At 40.4% G+C, this 19,409-nt stretch overlaps 1 protein-coding gene across 1 annotated transcript in view; it reads left to right on the forward strand.

The window, feature by feature from the left end:
* Positions 1–19,409, forward strand: part of LOC135198224 (uncharacterized) — a 1,334,440-nt gene that overhangs the window by 834,939 nt on the left and 480,092 nt on the right. Inside the window, exons 16-17 of the mRNA XM_064225797.1 lie at positions 2,867–3,026; positions 17,174–17,371. Coding sequence (XP_064081867.1) covers positions 2,867–3,026; positions 17,174–17,371 — 358 coding nt within the window. The remainder of the gene's footprint in view (positions 1–2,866; positions 3,027–17,173; positions 17,372–19,409) is intronic.

Raw genomic sequence — 19,409 nt, forward strand, 5'->3', positions numbered from 1 at the left:
TGAATCTTATGTGCTTTGGCCTTAAGCCTCTGTTTTACATCTTCTATTGTGTTGTTTAGTCCCCTCTCTTGTACTTTGTATTTCTCGTTGAGTTCCTCCCTTGTTTTCTTGCTTCATAGCCTTTTTTCTGCCATCTCTTTCAGTTTCCTCAAGTCAGATCTCATCACCATGATTTGCTTTTCCAGGCGCCTTTTCCAAGGAGGTTGCTGTTTTGGTTTCTGTTGGGTTGGTTGTGCTGGTGGTGTTGGTGTACGAATCCCCATCAGTTCTGCTACTAATCTTGCTCCTGCATATACCAAGTTATTTGTTTCTGTGATACTGGTGGTGTGTATTATGCCCATTATTTCATTGACCTCACTTGTTTTCTCCCTTAATTTCTTGGTGTTGTAGGCTTTCATGGAGGGGATCTTTGTTCTCTCTGTATCTGCCTCCATCCATTGTCCAATCTTTTCTACCCATTCCGTCCTCTCTGTTACTTCGTCGGTGTTTCTTCGTGTGTCGTTGTTTGAATACCTCATCCTCCCTGTCGTCTTCTGTGGCATCGTCTCGCAGTTCGTCTTCGTGTAATTCGTTGTCGTGTGACATTTCCCTTTCCAGTTCTTCTCTTTCTGTTGGGGAGAGCCAGTTGTTTTTCTTTATGTTCCTTACTTGGTCTGCCAGCCTCTGCTCTGTTTGGGGGGTGTTATTCCTCTCATTCCAGATGTTGACCAATCTTCTTCTATATCCTCTCTCCGTCGGGTTGCTTCTGATGTAGCATCTCCATATTTCCTTATTTTCTTTTCTTGTCCATTTCTTCCTTTTTGCTTCTGTAGCTCCAATCTCAGGCTGTTGATTATTGTCGTTGTGGTGATCAGTTGCTGGATGACGACCTCCAAGTACCTGACCGTCTTCCCCTTCAATTGGGTTGAATACCTGGTTGCCGGACGAAGCTCCTCTGTTGCCAGAGGTTCCATTTACGTCGTTGTTGTTTATTCCTTCATTTCTTTCCATCATTGCTGAGTTTTGCTATTTAACCCATAGCTGGACCCTACCCCATCAGGGATAGGTACTCATTTACAGCTGAGTAGACTGAGGAAATTATGGTAAAGATCCTTTCCCAAGGAATCAACGCTGAGGAGAGCGGTCACCCATCCAACGACTGACCAGCCTCAATGTTGCTTATTATTATTATTATTATTATTATTATTATTATTATTATTATTAGGGAAAAACTCTCTATCGCGAGAGCATATATAATGTTCTAAAGGGTCCACAATAATGCGAAGTGTTAAGAGTCCGTGTATAATTTTTAAGACTTTACAGAAAGCTTTCAAACCTTTCCCTGGGTTCATCTTCAGTCCAAATGAACAATAAGTTACAACATGCACAGAGGTAAATTTGGTAAATTTAAAAACAAGAGTCATTGAAGATCATTGACAACGGTCGTTAGCTCGTTAATGGGTCAGATGATGAAGAAAGAGGGCAGTTAACTCCAACTAGGTGATATCCTCTCCCCTATCAATCCTTCTGGCTGCAATTCTGTTGGATCTCCGCAGAGGTTGTTGCAACGTTGCAGGAGGTCCTTCATCCAAGGGCGTACTTGGGCACCGTAACCAGACTCCCCTGGGGCAGCAGTTACCTGGAGTGGGAGAGGCAAGGCAGGTAACTGCTGCCCCAGGGGAGTCTGGTTACGGTGCCCAATCTACGCCCTCGGATGAAGGACCTCCTGCAATGTTGCAATAACCTCTGCAGAGATCCAACAGAATTGCAGCTAGAAGGTTGATAGGGGAGAGGATATCACCTAGTTGGAGTTAACTGTCCTCTTTCTTCATCACCTAGCCCAATAACAAGCTAACGACCGTTGTCAACGATCTTTAACGACTCGTTTTTAAATTTATGTCTGTACATGTTGTAATTTATTGTTTATTTGGACTGAAGATGAACCCAGGGAAGGGTTTGAAAGCTTTCTGTAAAGTCTTAAAAATTATACACGGACTCTTAACACTTTGTGTTATTGTGGACCCTTTAGAACATTATTATTATTATTATTATTATTATTATTATTATTATTATTATTATTATTATTATTATTATTATTATTATTATTATTATTATTATTATTATTATTATTATTATTATTATTATTATTATTATTATTTATTATTATTATTATTATTATTATTATTTTTTTTTTTTTTTTTTTTTTTTTTTTTTTTTTTTTGCTCTATCACAGTCCTCCAATTCGACTGGGTGGTATTTATAGTGTGGGGTTCCGGGTTGCATCCTGCCACCTTAGGAGTCCATCACTTTTCTTACTATGTGTGCCGTTTCTATAGGATCACACTCTTCTGGCATGAGGCCCGGAGCTACTTCAGCCTCTAGTTTTTCCAGATTCCTTTTCAGGAGCTTGGGATCGTGCCGAGTGCTCCTATGATTTTGGTTACGATTTCCACTGGCATATCCCATATCCTTCTTATTTCTTTCTATTTTCAGATCTTGATACTTATCCATTTTTTCCCTCTCTTTCTCTTCAACTCTGGTGTCCCATGGTATTGCGACATCAATGAGTGATACTTTCTTCTTGACTTTGTCAATCAACGTCACGTCTGGTCTATTATTATTATTATTATTATTATTATTATTATTATTATTATTATTATTATTATTAAGGCAGTGGTTTGCAGCTACCAATACTGACCTAGGTGATTATTATTTTCCAAAATTCATAATGTATAGGGTAGCCATCTCAGTGTCTTTAATATATCTTTAATGCTAAAACCAACATTGAGGCTTTAGTGGCAAGTTAAATGCATTTATGTATGATTCTTCTGTAAAGTGTCCCTGAAGTATGTTGACTTGTATTTCATCCTTCTTTCTTTTGTTTTAGGTTTAATAATGTGAAAGAGATGGATGGAGCCTCTAGACAACTTTTATTTCTCCAACTGCGCCATGACATGTTGGAGGGTCGTTTACCTGTCTCTTCTAATGTACTTATGCAGTTAGCAGCATTAGCCCTTCAAGCAGAATTTGGAGACCAAAGAAAACAGGTATGTTGAGAATTTGCAGCTTTCTTAAATGTACTATTTATAATTTAAAATGACAATATTGTATGTTGTTCCAAAACATACCTTCCGTATATTAAAAACTTTTGCAGCAATGAGTGGGATGTATACTGGCAGTCCCCAGTAATCAGTGGACTCGGTTAGTGGCAATCTGGTTTCATGGCAATTTATGGCAAGACTTAGGGCTCCATAATATACTTCACAGAGGCGCCATAAATCACAGATTTTCGGTTAATGGCAGTTTTCGCTTATCAGCACCCTGCCGAGAATGGAATCCCTGCTGATAACCGAGGATTGCCTGTACTTATACTTATACTCTGTTTTTGTCCATCTGTCCACCCGCCTGTGGTGTTTTTGTATGGTAACACTGCATCTCGGGCTTTAGATAGTTACAATATGTGTAAGTTTTAGGTAAATAAAAGGATATCTGGGTGTCATTTGCAACTGAAAAGTGTTTTAATGATATATTGTATGCAAATTACACTGTTAAAATTCAAAATAGGATATTGTTATTATTGTCGAATGTAAGCTGAATGTAACTATCTGAAGCCCGGGATGCAGTGTTACCATACGCAAACACCACAGGCGGGTGGACAGATGGAAAAAACCGAGTACAGTGGTGCCTTTTTATGACCATGAAAGTGTTGATTAAAAAACTTTGAGAATGAAAATTCATAGTATATAGCCTTGTATTGCCCACGCATACTTCCCTTGGCTCAAAATATTATTGCTTTGGTTTTTAGACTCCTATTTAATTCAGATCTCACTATTATACAAGAATGTGATGATTTTGTTATGTAGGTTACCGTGAAAGCAAAATTTGTCAGTCAGTGCAGTACGTACTAGAATTATTTCATATTTGTTCCACTGAAAGTATTAATGTCCATTTTCTTACTAGGAGTGAACATTAGCTTTCATACAATCAACTTACCTGTCAGATATATACATAGCTAAGACTCCGTCGTCCCCGACAGAAATTCAAATTTCGCGCCACTCGCTACAGGTAGGTCAGGTGATCTACCGGCCTGCCCTGGGCGGCAGGACTAGGAACCATCCCCGTTTTCTATCATATTTTCTCTGTCGCCGGTGGTATCAACATTGTTGCTATTACCTCCTGACTTAGATTCTTATTTCATCCTTTGATCATCGTTTATCGGCTTTTTGGTGACGTATCTGGATCGTGTTTTTGGCATTCGCTACTGTGGACTGTTTTTGGAATTGCTTTTTGGATTTTTCTCAGTATGTCTGATTCAAATGTGAGTGTGAGAATGTGTGTGAATGTAGGCTGCAGGGTGAGGATACCGAAAGCTTCGGTTGATCCTCACACTGTATGTCGTAAATGTAGGGGTTTCAGTGTTCTGCTACTAATACTTGTCATGAATGCGAGGGATTAAATGCAGAAGAGTGGAAGACTTTAACTTCTTATTTGAAGAAGTTAGAGAGGGATAGGGTTAGACGTCTGAAAGGTGTGAGTTCAAGGCCTATTGAGCCTTTTATTGATACTTATTCTAATCCTAATGATTTAGATTCTCCCTATGTGTCTAATTCACAAAGTGTACTTTCGGAATCGGCCTCGGAAATCGCCGATCTGAAAGCTACTATTCGAGACATGAAGTCCAAAATGGCGGACTTACAAGGTAAAAGGCTAGTGAAAGTGAGCATTACAGTGAAGTGAGTTCTCCCAGTGTTGTGGAGGGGGCGTTTGATCGTCCCTGCGACGCTCCCAGGCAATAGACCTCTTCCAAGCTCCCATGCCCAGAGGAGAAGGAAAGTCGAAAGAAGCCTTAAGGAGGTCGTGGGGAATCCCCAACGGTCAGACGTCCCTTCAGCAAGCTCTGTTTCGTGGCAGGCTGCTCAAGGGCGCTTTAGAAAAAGCGTCCTTCGTGAGTGTTTCTCATCCTCTCCCTCTCCCTCACCTAAACGAGGGTGGAAGGAGTCGGATTTATCGAGGCCTCTGAAACGGCATTTGAAAGAACCCGAAATTGATTCGAGCCCAGAGCGTTTCTCAGATGACGCTCCCTCTTCTATTAAGAAGAAGGCGAAGGTGGCGTCAGCGTCACCCGACGAGGACGCAGAAGAACCCTTTCCTACTTCTCCCCCGATTGATGACGAAAGGCGTCATGCAGTTGACGTGGGAGAAGCTTCAAGGAAGATTATCATGGCAGTACAAGAACAACTGGCCTCTTTGGTGGGAGTTTTAGCGCCTCGTAGGAAGGATGTTGCGCTTCCAATCAAGAAGTCTCGTCCTCTCTCCCCTGCTAAGCGAGAAGCGTCATGCAAACGTGAAGCTTCTAAACGGGCGCCAGTTAGGACGCCTTTTGAGAGCGGAGTGTCTTCCAGGCGCGAGGCGTCATCCGGACGTCAGCAGCCACATAAGCGGGAGGCGTCAGCCAGGACGCTTGGCGGACGAGAAGCGTCATCCAAGCGGGAAGCGTCTTCTATTTATGGAGAGAAGCCTGAGCTTTTGGCGCCTTCCAGGGCTATTAAAGCGGGGAAGAGGAAGGAATATCATTCCCTTAGCCCCTCTCCTATTAGGAGTTTGTCTCCTCCAGAGGAAGAACGTACGGAGTTGGGAGCGGAGACTCATTTAGATCCCGAGTTAGAAGTAAACTCGGACGAAGAATATCAAGGAAGAGAAGGACTGTCGAACTATAAAGTTTTGACTGCCTTGCTTCTAGAGGAGTATGGAGACGACTTGACTCCTGCCGCTCCTCCTTCTCCGCGCTCTCTGTTTTCGAGTGCTAAGACGAAGAAGTCTTCGTCTTTTCTCAGAATGAAGCCTGCCATTTCAATGAAGAGGGCTCTTCAGTCCTTAGAACTCTTGGATGAAGTCTAAGAAGGACTTAGTCAGAACGGTCTTCTGCATGCCTCCAGCTAGACTAGCTGGTAAAAGAGGTATTTGGTATCAGACGGGAGAGAATATGGGTATTGCTCTTCCGTCTACGTCAGAAGCGGACTTTTCGACCTTAGTTGACGCTTCACGTCGACAAGGTCTGACTCGGCACGTATTACTTGGGGCATTTCTGAACTGGACCATCTCCTCAAGGACTCTTTCATGTATGGAAGTTTTCAACTTCTTAGATTGGTCCCTTGGGGTTGATGTCCACCAAGAAAGCCCATGATTCTGAAGGAATCGAACCAGAAGTCCTTTTGTGCATATTGTCTTGTATAGACAAAGCGGTGCAGGATGGCTCGTTTGAGATCTCCTCTTTGTTTGGAGCAGGTCTTCTAAAAAAGAGGACGGTATATAGTGCCTTTTTAACCAAGGCAGTCTCCCACGCTCAGAGGGCAGCTCTGCTGTATTCGCCTTTGTCCGACTTTTTGTTCCCTTCTCAGTTGGTGAAGGACATTTCTCGTTCATTAACTGAGAAGGCGACTCAGGACCTTCTGACGCAGTCAGCAAGGAAGAAGAAGCCTGCTTCTACACCTGACAAGAAAGGACCGAGTACATCGGTTCAGCCCTTTCGAGGTGGCCCTACCTCCAGACCTCCCACAAGAAGGAAGGCTCCTGAGAGAAGAGAGGTAGGTCTGCCTTTCGTCCCTTTAAAAAGGGAAAGTGATGCTTCTCTCTCCAAGCACCAGTAGGTGGGGCCAGGCTCTTGGGATTTGTGGAGGCCTGGACACTTATAAACGCAGACGCGTCATCGTTGTCTGTAATAAGGAAGGGATATCGTATCCCTTTCCTGAACACTCCTCCCCTAACGTCAATACCACGGGAACTAACAGCCAAGTACAAGATCCTGTGCTGAGGGATACTCTTCGATCGATGGTGGAACAAATGTGGGACAAGAGAGCGATAGAACTAGTACTGGATCAAAACTCACAGGGTTTTACAATCGCCTTTTTCTGGTTGCGAAGGCCTCGGGAGGCTGGAGACCAGTACTAGACGTCAGCTCTCTGAACAAATTTGTTCGGAAGGAGAAGTTCTCGATGGAGACTTCTGCCTCAGTCCGTGCGTCATTGCAACAAGGAGATTGGATGGTGTCTCTAGATCTCCAGGACGCCTATTTTCACGTCCCGATCCACCCTTCATCGAAGAAGTACCTCCGTTTCATGACGGGGGGAAGGATCTTTCAGTTCAGAGCCTTGTGTTTCGGCCTGTCCACAGCTCCTCAGGTCTTCACAAGCCTGATGAAAAATGTGGCGAGGTTTCTTCACCTCAAAGGAGTAAATATCTCTCTGTATCTGGACGACTGGCTCATCAGGGCCAGATCAGAGAGACAGTGCTTGGAGGACCTGACGTTAACTTTAGATCTGATCAAAGCGTTGGGATTGCTCGTGAACCTCGAGAAGTCGCAGCTGACCCCCAGACAGAACTTAGTCTATCTGGGGATTCAGATGGATTCTCGGGGTTTTCGAGTATTTCCTTCGCAAGAGAGAATCGCAAAAGGTTTGCAGATAGTCTCTCTCTTCTTAAGGAAGGAACAGACGTCGCGAGGGAATGGTTGAGCCTTCTAGGGACCCTTTCCTCGCTCGAACAGTTCTTCCCGCTAGAAGACTTCATTTACGTCCGCTTCAATTCTTCCTCAAGAAGTCTTGGAGTTGGAAAACTGGACAACTTTCGGACGCCTTTCCCATTCCAGTGGAGATAAGACCGCACCTGGAATGGTGGTTGCCCCCTCTGAAAGAGAACAAAGGGATCTCTAAGAACCCAGAACCCAGACCTAGTGTTGTACTCCGACGCGTCGGAGAAAGGTTTGGGAGCAACATTAGGCTCGAAGGAGGTGTCAGGCACTTGGGAACCAGCGCAGGTGTCTTGGCACATAAACTGCAAAGAGCTCTTCGCCGTGCATCTGGCTTTGAAGAGTCTAGAACCTCTGGTGTCGAACAAAGTAGTGCAAGTAAACGTGGACAACACCACGCACTTGCCTACATTCGAAAACAGGGAGGGACTCACTCCTCGTTCCTTTACGAGCTGACGAGAGACCTTTTGCTTTGGACGTCTCACAGGAACATCTCCCTTCTGACAGGTTCGTTCAGGGAGTAAAGAATGTGAGGGCGGACAGACTCAGCAGGAGGAACCAGGTCCTTCATACAGAGTGGACCCTACACGAGGAGTGTGTCAAGATCTCTGGTCGCTGTGGGGGACACCTCATGTGGATCTCTTCGCCACATTCATCTCCAAAAGGCTGGCAGTCTTTTGCTCGGTCGTGGAAGACCCAAGAGCTCTTATGGTAGACGCCTTCCTGCTAGATTGGTCTCGCGTAGACGTCTATGCTTTTCCTCCATTCAAAATCCTGGGACTAGTACTAAAAAAGTTTGTGGCGTCAAAGGAGACGAGGATGACATTGATAGTCCCCTTTTGGCCGGCCCAAGATTGGTTCACGGAGGTGGTAGAGTGGATCGTAGACTTTCCCAGATCCCTACCAAGAAGGATGGATCTTCTCAGACAGCCACACTTCAAGAGGTATCATCAAAACCTCCCCGCTCTCGCTCTGACTGCCTTTCGACTATCGAAAGACTCGTCAGAGCGAGAGGGTTTCTCGCGAAGTTGCAAGCGCGATCGCGAGAGCACGCAGAACCTCCACTACGAAAGTATATCAGTCGAAGTGGGAGGTTTTTAGAAGGTGGTGTAGAACTAAGAAGTTGTCCTCCTCCACTACCTCTATAGCGGAAATTGCTGATTTCTTTCTATTCCTGAGAGAGCAATCTCATCTAGCTGTATCCACAATAAAGGGATACAGAAGTATGCTCTTGGCAGTCTTCAGGAATAGAGGATTAGATCTGGCAGATAATAAAGATCTCCACGATCTCATAAGGTCCTTTGAGACTTCAAAGTCGAAGGAACCGGTCTCTCCGAACTGGAACCTAGACGTGGTTCTCAAGTTTCTTTCATCTGAAAGATTCGAACCTCCTCATCTGGCTTCGTTTCGAGACATCACCAGAAAATGCCTATTCCTATTATCTTTAGCTACGGCAAAGAGAGTTAGTGAATTACATGCTCTGCAGGATAAAGTAGGTTTCAAGGAGACTCAGCTATTTGCTCGTTTAAGACCTGTTTTTAGCTAAGAATGAGAATCCCTCGAATCCCTGGCCTAAGTCATTCGAAGTCAAAGGCATATCGAGTCTCGTAGGAAGAGAAACAGAAAGATCTCTATGCCCTGTAAGAGCTAAAGTTCTACATTCAGAGAAAGCATCAGATGGGAGGCTCTAGACAAGGTCTTTGGTGCGCAGTAAAAGACCCCACAAGACTGATGTCCAAGAATGCTCTGGCATTCTTTGTGAGGAACGTCATTACAGACGCGCATAAGGTCTGTTCTGACGAACAGTTGCGACTGTTGAAAGTTAAAGCTCATGAAGTGAGAGCAGTAGCGACGTCTCTCTCGTTTCATAAGAATATGTCGCTTAAAAACATCATAGATACGACATTTTGGAGATGCAACTCAGTATTTGCATCTCATTACTTGAAAGACGTTCGTTGTGACATATGAGAAGTGTTTTTCTCTGGGTCCTTTCGTATCGGCGGATACGATTCTGGGTACGGGAGCCGACACCAATCCTTAAAAGTATATACTTTTCTTCTTTTTAGATATGGTCTGGAGTCTCTTCGAACAATGGAGGACTTGGTTTAGCACGGGCGGCCGTCTATGTTGTTCAGTAAGAGAATCTTGTCATATCTAATTAGATGAGTATAATTTTTTTAGAAATTATGTATGTGTGCGTAGTGGTTTTTGAGTTACGGTTGTTGTGAAGAGTTCGGGGATAACTCGGAACAATCCTTAGTTCTAACATATGGTTAGGATCAGGTGGTCGGGATTGGTTGTGTGCTCCTTCATAAGGTGTATTGTCATATAAGTGGATCAGCACCCATTGACAAAGTCCTTTCAGGCTCTGCCGAGTAAGCGGATAAGACCCCATCGGCAGACCCACAAGAACTCTTGGCCATAGATCATATATCTCGCTAAAGTTTCTTGAGGTGATGCAGACTACTGGGCAAACACCCACGAAGTCTACCACCTATCAGGTAGGAACCAAGGTTTTATTTATACCTACAACATATGTTGTTTACCTGTCTATTCCATATAGTAGCTGTCTCTTACCCTCCACCGAAGGGTGCCAATCAGCTATGTATATATCTGACAGGTAAGTTGATTGTATGAAAATGATATTGTTATGTTACAATAAAGTTTCATACATACTTACCTGGCAGATATATACAATTAAAGGCCCACCCAGCCTCCCCGCAGGAGACAGGTGGAAGAGAGAAAATATGATAGAAAACGGGGATGGTTCCTAGTCCTGCCACCCAGGGCAGGCCGGTAGATCACCTGACCTACCTGTAGCGAGTGGCGCGAAATTTGAATTTCTGTCGGGGACGACGGAGTCTTAGCTATGTATATATCTGCCAGGTAAGTATGTATGAAACTTTATTGTAACATAACAATATCATTTTACAAAGCAAATGTAAGTACAATATTTTATTTTCATGTGGCAGCTTAAAATGGAAAATATAATCTATTCAGGAACAAAAGTTGTCCACTTTTGTAATGCAAGTGCATAGTGCTGAATGACCCTGTGGGTCCCAGTGCTTGGCTTTATGCCTAAATCAAGTATTCCATTCTATTCCTTTATTTTAAGCAAAGAAAATTAATATTCAGATCCTCAATGAAATTGAAGGAAACGGCTATTTCTTTTATTTAGATACAAGTTCAAATTACTTTTCATACATCTGATATTTTTCCAGCCCATGCATAGGTTGCTTGCAGTACGAGCTAGGATTTTTTGTTTCTGGGAAGTGATCTACTTTGTCAAGCCACACACATCCATCCATCTGTGATTAGATTTCACTCATTTTTTTAAATTTAATTTTTATTTTGAATGGATCATTCGATTTCTCATTTGAAGATGGTCGTCCTCTTTTTGGTGTGCATTTCCCCCATCTAATGAGTGATACAGACAAAGATGTCCTGAGGGTCAGTTGGGAATGACTTTTTTCCTGTAGAGTACTTTTGGCCTCGTAATTTCTTCGACATATCATCCAAGCCGGATTGGATTGATAGTCGTATCAGTCATGAAAAATTAATCAGCTTTCAGTTGCTGTTTTCCGATAGAGGGATACTAGATGAATTTGTCAAATTAATATAGAAAAGTGGGGCTGTAATCTGCCCTATTGAGAGCCAATGGAAAATCAGGTGAAGAATTCATCATGCTGGGCTACAAAGGGTTAAATGTCTCTTAGACATTTTATTAACAACTTTTCAATACTGTTGCATACTATAGTTGTGTTTGCTGCTTTTTGCTATGCAAAAGTATAAAAATATGTGCTACACCTGAATAAATCTTCACTTCTTTTATTTGTATTTTAAATTATCTACTTTGGGATTTAGTGAGCTTTACTGTTTATCTAATTAATGGTGCTCAGATTCACAAGTTAAAAGAGAGATAAGTGTATTTTATGATATGTATTTGTAAATTGAATATTTCCAATATAGTGGAATGGCTAGTGTGTTGGCTTTTATTTGAATTTCAAGAGTTCTTGCCTTTCCTGTGGGGGTAAGGATAATCACAGACTTTGTATCACAGTCAGTTGCTGCCTGTGTGTAGGTTTATGGTAGGAGAGGAGGAAACCTGACTGACATTCACCTGAGTGCCCTTGAGGTGATGGTGACCTGAAAACAAGCAATTGTATCTTTTAATTTTAAAAAAGACATTTTGTTGATTTATGTATGAACAAATATTCATACACATGTTGCAATTGTTGGAGAGGATTTTTGTTGTGGCTAATAATTGTTCTTATGTATTCCAAACTGGTTGTAAACCCCATCATCATCATGTAAACCCCATCATCATCAATATTATTTTAATGGGGTTAGATTTAAAATGAGTTCTCCCCTCTCTTCAGTCTTGATCACTTATTGCATGAATTCCCATCTAGTCTAAGTCTTTATCTGGCACAACCAGTTCAACTTCAGTTTTGCCAGTTCCATGTTTTATACGATGTAATTTATTCTTATCTTACAGTTTTTCCATCTTTTCTCTGTTTCTTTGCTGCCCTGAATATTTTCTTTTTTCTTTTTATATGTTAAGATTGATTCCATTCCTAAATTTTTTGCCCTTGCCTCTTACCTTTCAGCCTCCTTTATCTTCTTGTAAACATCTCTGTCCAATTCTTGGATGTCATTTGCTGGAGCTTAATTCTTTCTTTTCTTTACTTCTTGTTACAGCTTGATTTCACTGCCATGTCTGTCTTTTGCTGTAGATCCTTCAACAGTGCCATACCATATACTTCTCTTGGTGCCTTTTGCATGACGTCTTTCATGAATATCCACTATTAAATTTTTTAAGTTATATTTGTTCACACTTTTTCGTAATATGTACTTATTTTTTACTCCATATTTTCAGTTCCATGTTTTTATTGTTTTGACTTGTCTCTGTATCTTCTTTCTATCCAAGAATCTATGTTGTGTATACGGTACTTCTCATGATGATGTAATCAATCTTGAGTTTCAACTTCACCTGTATTTTGTTAACTTTTCTCATCTACATTGGTTTGCTGTTCAACTATTAGTATCAGCACTGCTCTCCCTGATTGTCTTTGATTCTCTAGCTTTTTTTCCATTTTTATTGCGCTGTTTTTTCTCCCTTTTGTTCTGTAGACTTATCCTGGTCTGTAGTACTTTTATTGGTGTGTTTGCTTGTATGAAGGCAACTATTTCCATCTGTCTTCCTTCACAGGATTTCAGTATCTGATCTTTGTTCTTGGCGGTGGGGGTCGGGGGTGTCAGTGTCCTTATCTTCATAGGACATATCTGTTGAATAGCGTACTGAACTTATGTTATCATAGGGGATCTCCTTATAGGATGTCTCCTCTTTTGGCAATGCGCATTCCTTTGGCAATTTGAGGACATCTTCTCTGTCTACAGTGAAAATTCCTTTGACAATGCACAAGTTGACAATATGGTACTTAGCACGTACGTATCTGCATAGAGCATCTTATCATAGGACATCCCCTGGGGTTATCCTATTATCTTCTGTCTACTTGGGAAGACCCATGGTAGACCTTTTCGCTATATAATTCAACAGAAAGCTAGAGGTTTACTGTTCAGTGGTCCCTGATCCATTTGCGGGGACTTAGGACTCCTTTCTGCTTACTTGGGACAACCTGGAAGTTTACACCTTTCGTCCATTCTGCCTGATCCATCATGTCCTGAACACAGTAATGGGTTCCAAGAATCTCAGATGACCCTAGTAGCTCTTTTATGGCCCCAAGTGGAGTGGTTCCTGGGTTTTCTATCTGTTCTCTTAGCAGTGCTGAGAGATTCCACTTTAGTACAACCTTCTCTGCCATCCTCATGTGAGAGGTACCACTAGTTGGTAGGGTCTTTATCTCTTCACGTCTGGCTACCTCAGGAGATCGTCAGCTGTGTAGAAGAGCAATGAGCTGCCAGCTGTGATTGGTGTCGTAGACAGGATTTCTCTCCACTCAGAATTTCTGTCAGTATTTGATTATCTTCCTGATCTTTCTCGGAACCGAGAAACTTCTTTCTGTTTCTGCTGTCAAGGGCTACTGGGCTGCCTTAGGATTAGTTCTTCATCTGAGATGTGGACATTACTTCATCCTGGGAATTCTGTGTGTAGTTCCAGAGCTTTGAGCGGTCTTGTTCATCTATGGAACTCAAACCTACTACATAGAACCTTACTCTGGTATTGAATAGTCTCATTCAAGCTCCATTCGAGCCCCTGCGTCAATCGTCTTACAGGGAACTGACTTTGAAAACAGTTTTACTTCTAACCTTGGCGCCCTCAAAAAGAGTTGGAGATCTCCATAGTTGGAAATGTGACGTAAACACACAAGGGGTTGTGGGTCAGTAGCTTTCGAATTTGTCCTGGAATTTGTGGCTAAGACCCAAAATTTCTTTGGTTCATGATGAGAGATTTGCCTCTTTTTTCCGTTCCTTCCGTTAAGGAGTTTGTACTAGCAACCCTCAAGAGTTATTGCTTTGCCTTGTCAGAGCATTGCATTTTTATCTAAAAAGGACTCGTCACATAGAGTGTGGGTGTCGTAGACTTTTTGTTAGCATGAGTCAGGCCATAATTGAGGTATTCAAGGATACCTTTTTGTTTGGTTATGTGAGAGGATTAAGCAAGCTTACTCCTCAATGTTAAGTTCTGTCACCAATATACTGTGCATACAGAAGTACATGACATCAGAGGAATAAGTTCCTCTCTGACATTTAAGAAGAACTTGTGTGCTCATAAAATTTTGAATGTTAGTTCCTGGCTTCGTCAGACCACTTCCACATTTTCTACCTGAAATATATTACCCACAGGTCTTTTGGACACTTTTTCCTTGGGTCCGGTGGTGGCTGCTCAACAAGTTGTGTAAGCTCATCCAGTGCCCACTGGTGGGAAAGTTTGTGTCTTGCCTAAAATGATAGTGTGGAAGAGGGAATGAGTGAGATGACGGGTCTCTTTTCTTTCCCCTTTTTCCTTTTGAAGAATAGACACATCATACACTGGAACTGGCTTGATGCAGGTGAGCATTGCAGTCATAGTGTTACAGCACTTTTTATGTTACCTACAAATCTGCTTCTCAGTAGCTTCAACTCTCTCCAGCAAAGGGAATGAGGATTGGTGACAAACCCATTTCATGTGGCTGACATGGTTTGGACATCTTACATTGTATTTAAGCCCTGTGGACTGGGTGTTAGATGTCCACATATCTAACATCTCAAGGCTTAGGTCCTCTTGATTAGAATTTTCATTTCTAAGAGGAATGATCATGTGTGCTGAATCTCCAGTCAGTTCAGGATTCTCATACCTCCTTCCAAGTGTGAGTCTATCCTAATGTTAAGACTGCAGGTTTGTTCCATGTATAAACGAATGACAAGTTTTGAATTAATTTGTATTTTTCAGAGCTTAACAAACCTGAGCTCTTAACATTGACTGCCACCTCTAGCCATCCCTCATATGTCTTATCCTGGGTTGGAAGAAGTACGAGATATGTCACTAAGTTCGAGTGTGATCTCTGACTCTCTTCCACCTCAGCTACGTATCAGGTGCCAGATGCTACAGATTCCATTCATTTACAATTTTTCATTGTTTTTTTCTGGTTTCCAGCTGACACCAGAAGATTTATCCTAATGTTAAGACCTCAGGTTTGTTAGCTATGAAAAATACAAAATTAACATTTTTTAATTTGAATGTTTACTTTATTTTAGTCTGAACTTTGCTCATGTCAGTTTTACTTTATCCTGATTATAGTATATTCATTGGGAAATTTTTTATATGCTGAATAATTCTTGAAAGTAACTTGAAGTTGTTATTAAAGTTTTACCTTGAAGCTATTGTTTTTGTCTAGTTCTGTTATACCTAGTGCATGTATCAGTGGCTGCCAGATATGCTCTTTCATGTCCCCTCTATTCAAAGGCCTTCACCCCTTGAGCTCATCTCACTGTGAGTAACAGTTTGCTGCAGGAAACTTGTTCTGTCTTGGTGGATTAGGACATAGGCCAGTGATTCAGATTCATGCATGAGAGCTTGGAAGCACTGTTTCCTTAAGAATTCTAATGACAAGTCTTCAGACTCTTCAGCTGGCAGCATGTCACCTAAGTCACAGTCTTCTACCATGATAAAGGAGAGGGCATTGTCAGACAGAACAAATATGAGTGCTGTGCTGTTGCCAGCACTTGCTCTCACCTGGCCTCCTAAGCAGATGGACCAACATTCCCTATTCTTGACACTTGCCCTTGGATGTGACATCATTTTGTCCTTGTGATGTTGAAATAGATCACACGCAGATATCTTTATCACAGGTTTCATGCATGATTACCATTGTTATGAAAAGGAAGCCACCTCTTTAAACTGTTTTGTTTAAATGATAATTTCTAAGAAACTGCTGAGAGCCAGAAATTCTGGGAAGCTGCTAAGAGGCATACAGAAAGCCTTACACAAACAATACCAACTTTCCTGGTAAAGAGTAAATTTTAAATTTGAAAATAATACTATTATGTATTACTCACTTATTCATGATTATTTAATACAGTGTTACATATGTAAAAGAAATCATGGCGTAGGTGTATTGTATGAAATCAGATTGTTAATAGTCCAAGTTTTTCTGGAGTTCATCTTTGTACTATAATGATTACACAATGTGTATACCATTTGTATCAGATCTTTGTCAAGACTAGCAGTAACTGCATTTCACATTCTGAGGGATGAAATAGTTACAACATGAGTTGAATTCTTTGTATGAGTATACTGTGCTATTTAGAATAAAATCACCACAGGGTAATATGAAACATAGTAGTACTTGTCAGGCAGAGTATGTATAGCAGTTCTTCAGTGAAATTCATAGACAATTTCAGATTAATGGTACTGACAACATTAGATATCTGGAGATGGGAAATACAGTGGTATTAGTGTACATGGTATACAAGAAATACTGTACGTATGTACTGTTGCCTTTGAAGAGAAGATGGAGGGAGGAGTTATTAGAATTCCTTGGAGAAGAGTGAGTGATATAGCTGTGATATGACATGTGAATGATTAGTATGAAAATATTGGCTGTTTGAAGTAGCACTAGGCTAAGTGACTTAAAAAGAGAACACAATTATTCATATAGAAATATTAATTTGTCATGATGTGAGCTTTACACTCAAAATACACACACACACACACACACACACACACACACACACACACACACACACACACACACACACACACACACAGTATTCACAAAAAATTTCCTTCTGATTATCTTTATGGCCACCAACAAAATTGGGTGATTTTGTTATGTTTTTACTCTTACTCATATGTGTGTTTTCCCACCTATAGAAATGTAAATTTGAAAGTAATCTGTAGATTCAGCAAATCTGATTATAAATACTTCTGCCAGCAAAGTGTGCCACAGTTTATGCCTTCTCTCAACAGTTTCTTGAAATAATGAGGTATATGATTTTGGTATCAACAGATGGGCTGGAGGACTTACTGAATAGGGAGACTGATTAGTTACGTAATACTTTCATGTCATATCTTACCTGTATAGTACTACATATTGCTATTATGAATGTTGAAGTGTGCTTTATTTTGAAGGTAGTGCTGTTTATTTTTAAGTTATATTAAACATCATTTCTTTACTTTTAAATCTGTTAATATTTTCTGTATTGGTTTTTTCTTTTCATATGAAGGAAGGTGGTTATTTTCTTCCTGAACACTATGTTCCTGAGTCACTTCTGCGTGGAGGACAAGCAAGTAAAATATCTGACGACCTTCAAAAGCTGCACAAGGAACTAAGCAGCCATCATTATACACTTGCCCAGACACAGTTTATTAATATCATACAGGATACTTTACATTATGGAACTCACTTTTATCATGTATCACAAGTAAGTCACATTTTCTGTGAGTAAGTAATTATGCCTGACAATCTTACCAAAGTTAATTGTTGCACAGTAGTATCTCATACAATTAAATATGTTATAGTATTGTCATATTTTTTACTCCTTTTGATTGAATGTTGTATATTCTTTAAATAATAAGAGACTAATGTAGTGTGTAAATCTTTCAGTAATGGACTTATCTGAATTTTGATGATTTTTTTATTTGAGTTTGGTTAAGAAAAAATGCTCACCTCTCATTTTAAATTACTTTTAGCATTAATATTAGGTGTCTAAAAATATGCCCTAGGTTTTCATTTTATTCGTCAAATATAGTTGAGTTATTTGTTCATTACTGATTGATGCAAACAGTAGTCCACATAATTAGTTTGTAATAACTTGCATTTTGTCCTCAATTGGAATGTATCAATAATTATTACTTTCTTTAATCCTAAGCATTATCCCTGCCTGTATTCACAACCAAAAAATGACATCACTCATATTTTGGCACATTTAACGATTTAAGGGTTGCATACTTTTTAACACAAATATCTGTTTAGATTGTTTTTCAACTTTGTTAGAGTCAGATTGGCTGAATACCTGGAACTTTGTGTTTTATTAATCAATTTTTCTTGTTACAGCATGAAGCTTAGGATATGGGGAAGGAATTGCTTGTGTTTGTGTGTGTTTTCTTAGTGGGGATCGGTCGTGAGAAGTCAGTCAGTCAAGTAAAGCGAATGATTATGATAGCAACAGATTAAAAGGATAAGGGGTGTGGGGAAGGTTGAAATACTAAACTGTGTTTAGAATTATTTACCTTGTATTGGAAATGCATATTTGTAAGATAGAAACTGAGATTTGGTAGAATGTGCTCTCTCTTATGAAGGATTTGGGTGCATGTTTTATGTGGAGTGTTTGAAGCTCAGAAAGTGAACAAAACCAGTTGAGGTTACAAAAATAAAAGAAATCAAGTATATCTTACAATTATGCATACAGTATTGTGAACTAACAGGAAGGCGATAGGATGCATTTGCAGGATTGAACTAAGAATGTAGCAAAAAGTATCATGAATAGGTCAGGTGTTCCCATATTCTTTTTCATCTGTGATTCAGATATAAGTAAGCTCCCTTGAAAAAGTTGTAGGGGAGATTAATGAGTTTTAAGAGTTACAGATTGCTTTAAAAGTTGCTGGAAAGGAATACCACTGTAAAGCACTATGCAAAAATAGACAAAGATCAGTAGAAGAATCAATTTTCCCTTCATTTACTCCGCCTTCATTTACTCCTTTAAAAATTAACATATAAAATGATTCAAAGAAGGCTGTAGCCCCAAATGAAATTTTTGTGTATGATCAGCTTTTGAAAAATGGAAGATTATAGAAATTATAGGAAACAGTAGCAGGTACAGAATCCAAAGTATGGCATTAGATGGTAATAAACAGTGATTGCCATGATTAGTCTGAAGGTACATGTCTTTCCAACCAATGGAGAAACAGCTGAAATAGTATCTGTAGTATAGAAACATCAAGGCTACATTTTGATCAAAAGGAGCAGCTTCAGAGTAGGAAAGGGAAAGTTTATCAGCTTAAGAAATTGCTATGACTAAATTCTGTCAAGAAGTAAGACAGGGAGATGTACCCCCAAATATGAGGACAGTATTCTAACTAGGGATAGATAATGAAATAAAGCTGAAGTAACTGGTTTTAGGAAATTAATTTGAAGTGCATAGTTTTTCATATTTTGCAATTTGAATTGTGGTCCTACCAAGACAGACTTGTGTAACTGAGCACACAAAATGTTAATAGTTTAGTTGAATTATATTTCTATTAGAATAAACAATTAGCAGGGAGATTAGGTAGATAAATGAAGGGAACTCGATTGTGAGACCTCATTTCTGTTATTCTTGCAAGATCAGAGGTGATGGCTGAAGAGAGTGCAATTCCATATTGAGTATCAATAAGATAATTTGGATGGGAGGAAATAAAAATAATGAATATGAAGGATTAGATTATTGGAAAGAGCGTGATTAGGACAAAAGATTGGTTGAA

Source organism: Macrobrachium nipponense, chromosome 22, assembly GCF_015104395.2.
Source record: "Macrobrachium nipponense isolate FS-2020 chromosome 22, ASM1510439v2, whole genome shotgun sequence".
Taxonomy (NCBI): domain Eukaryota; kingdom Metazoa; phylum Arthropoda; class Malacostraca; order Decapoda; family Palaemonidae; genus Macrobrachium; species Macrobrachium nipponense.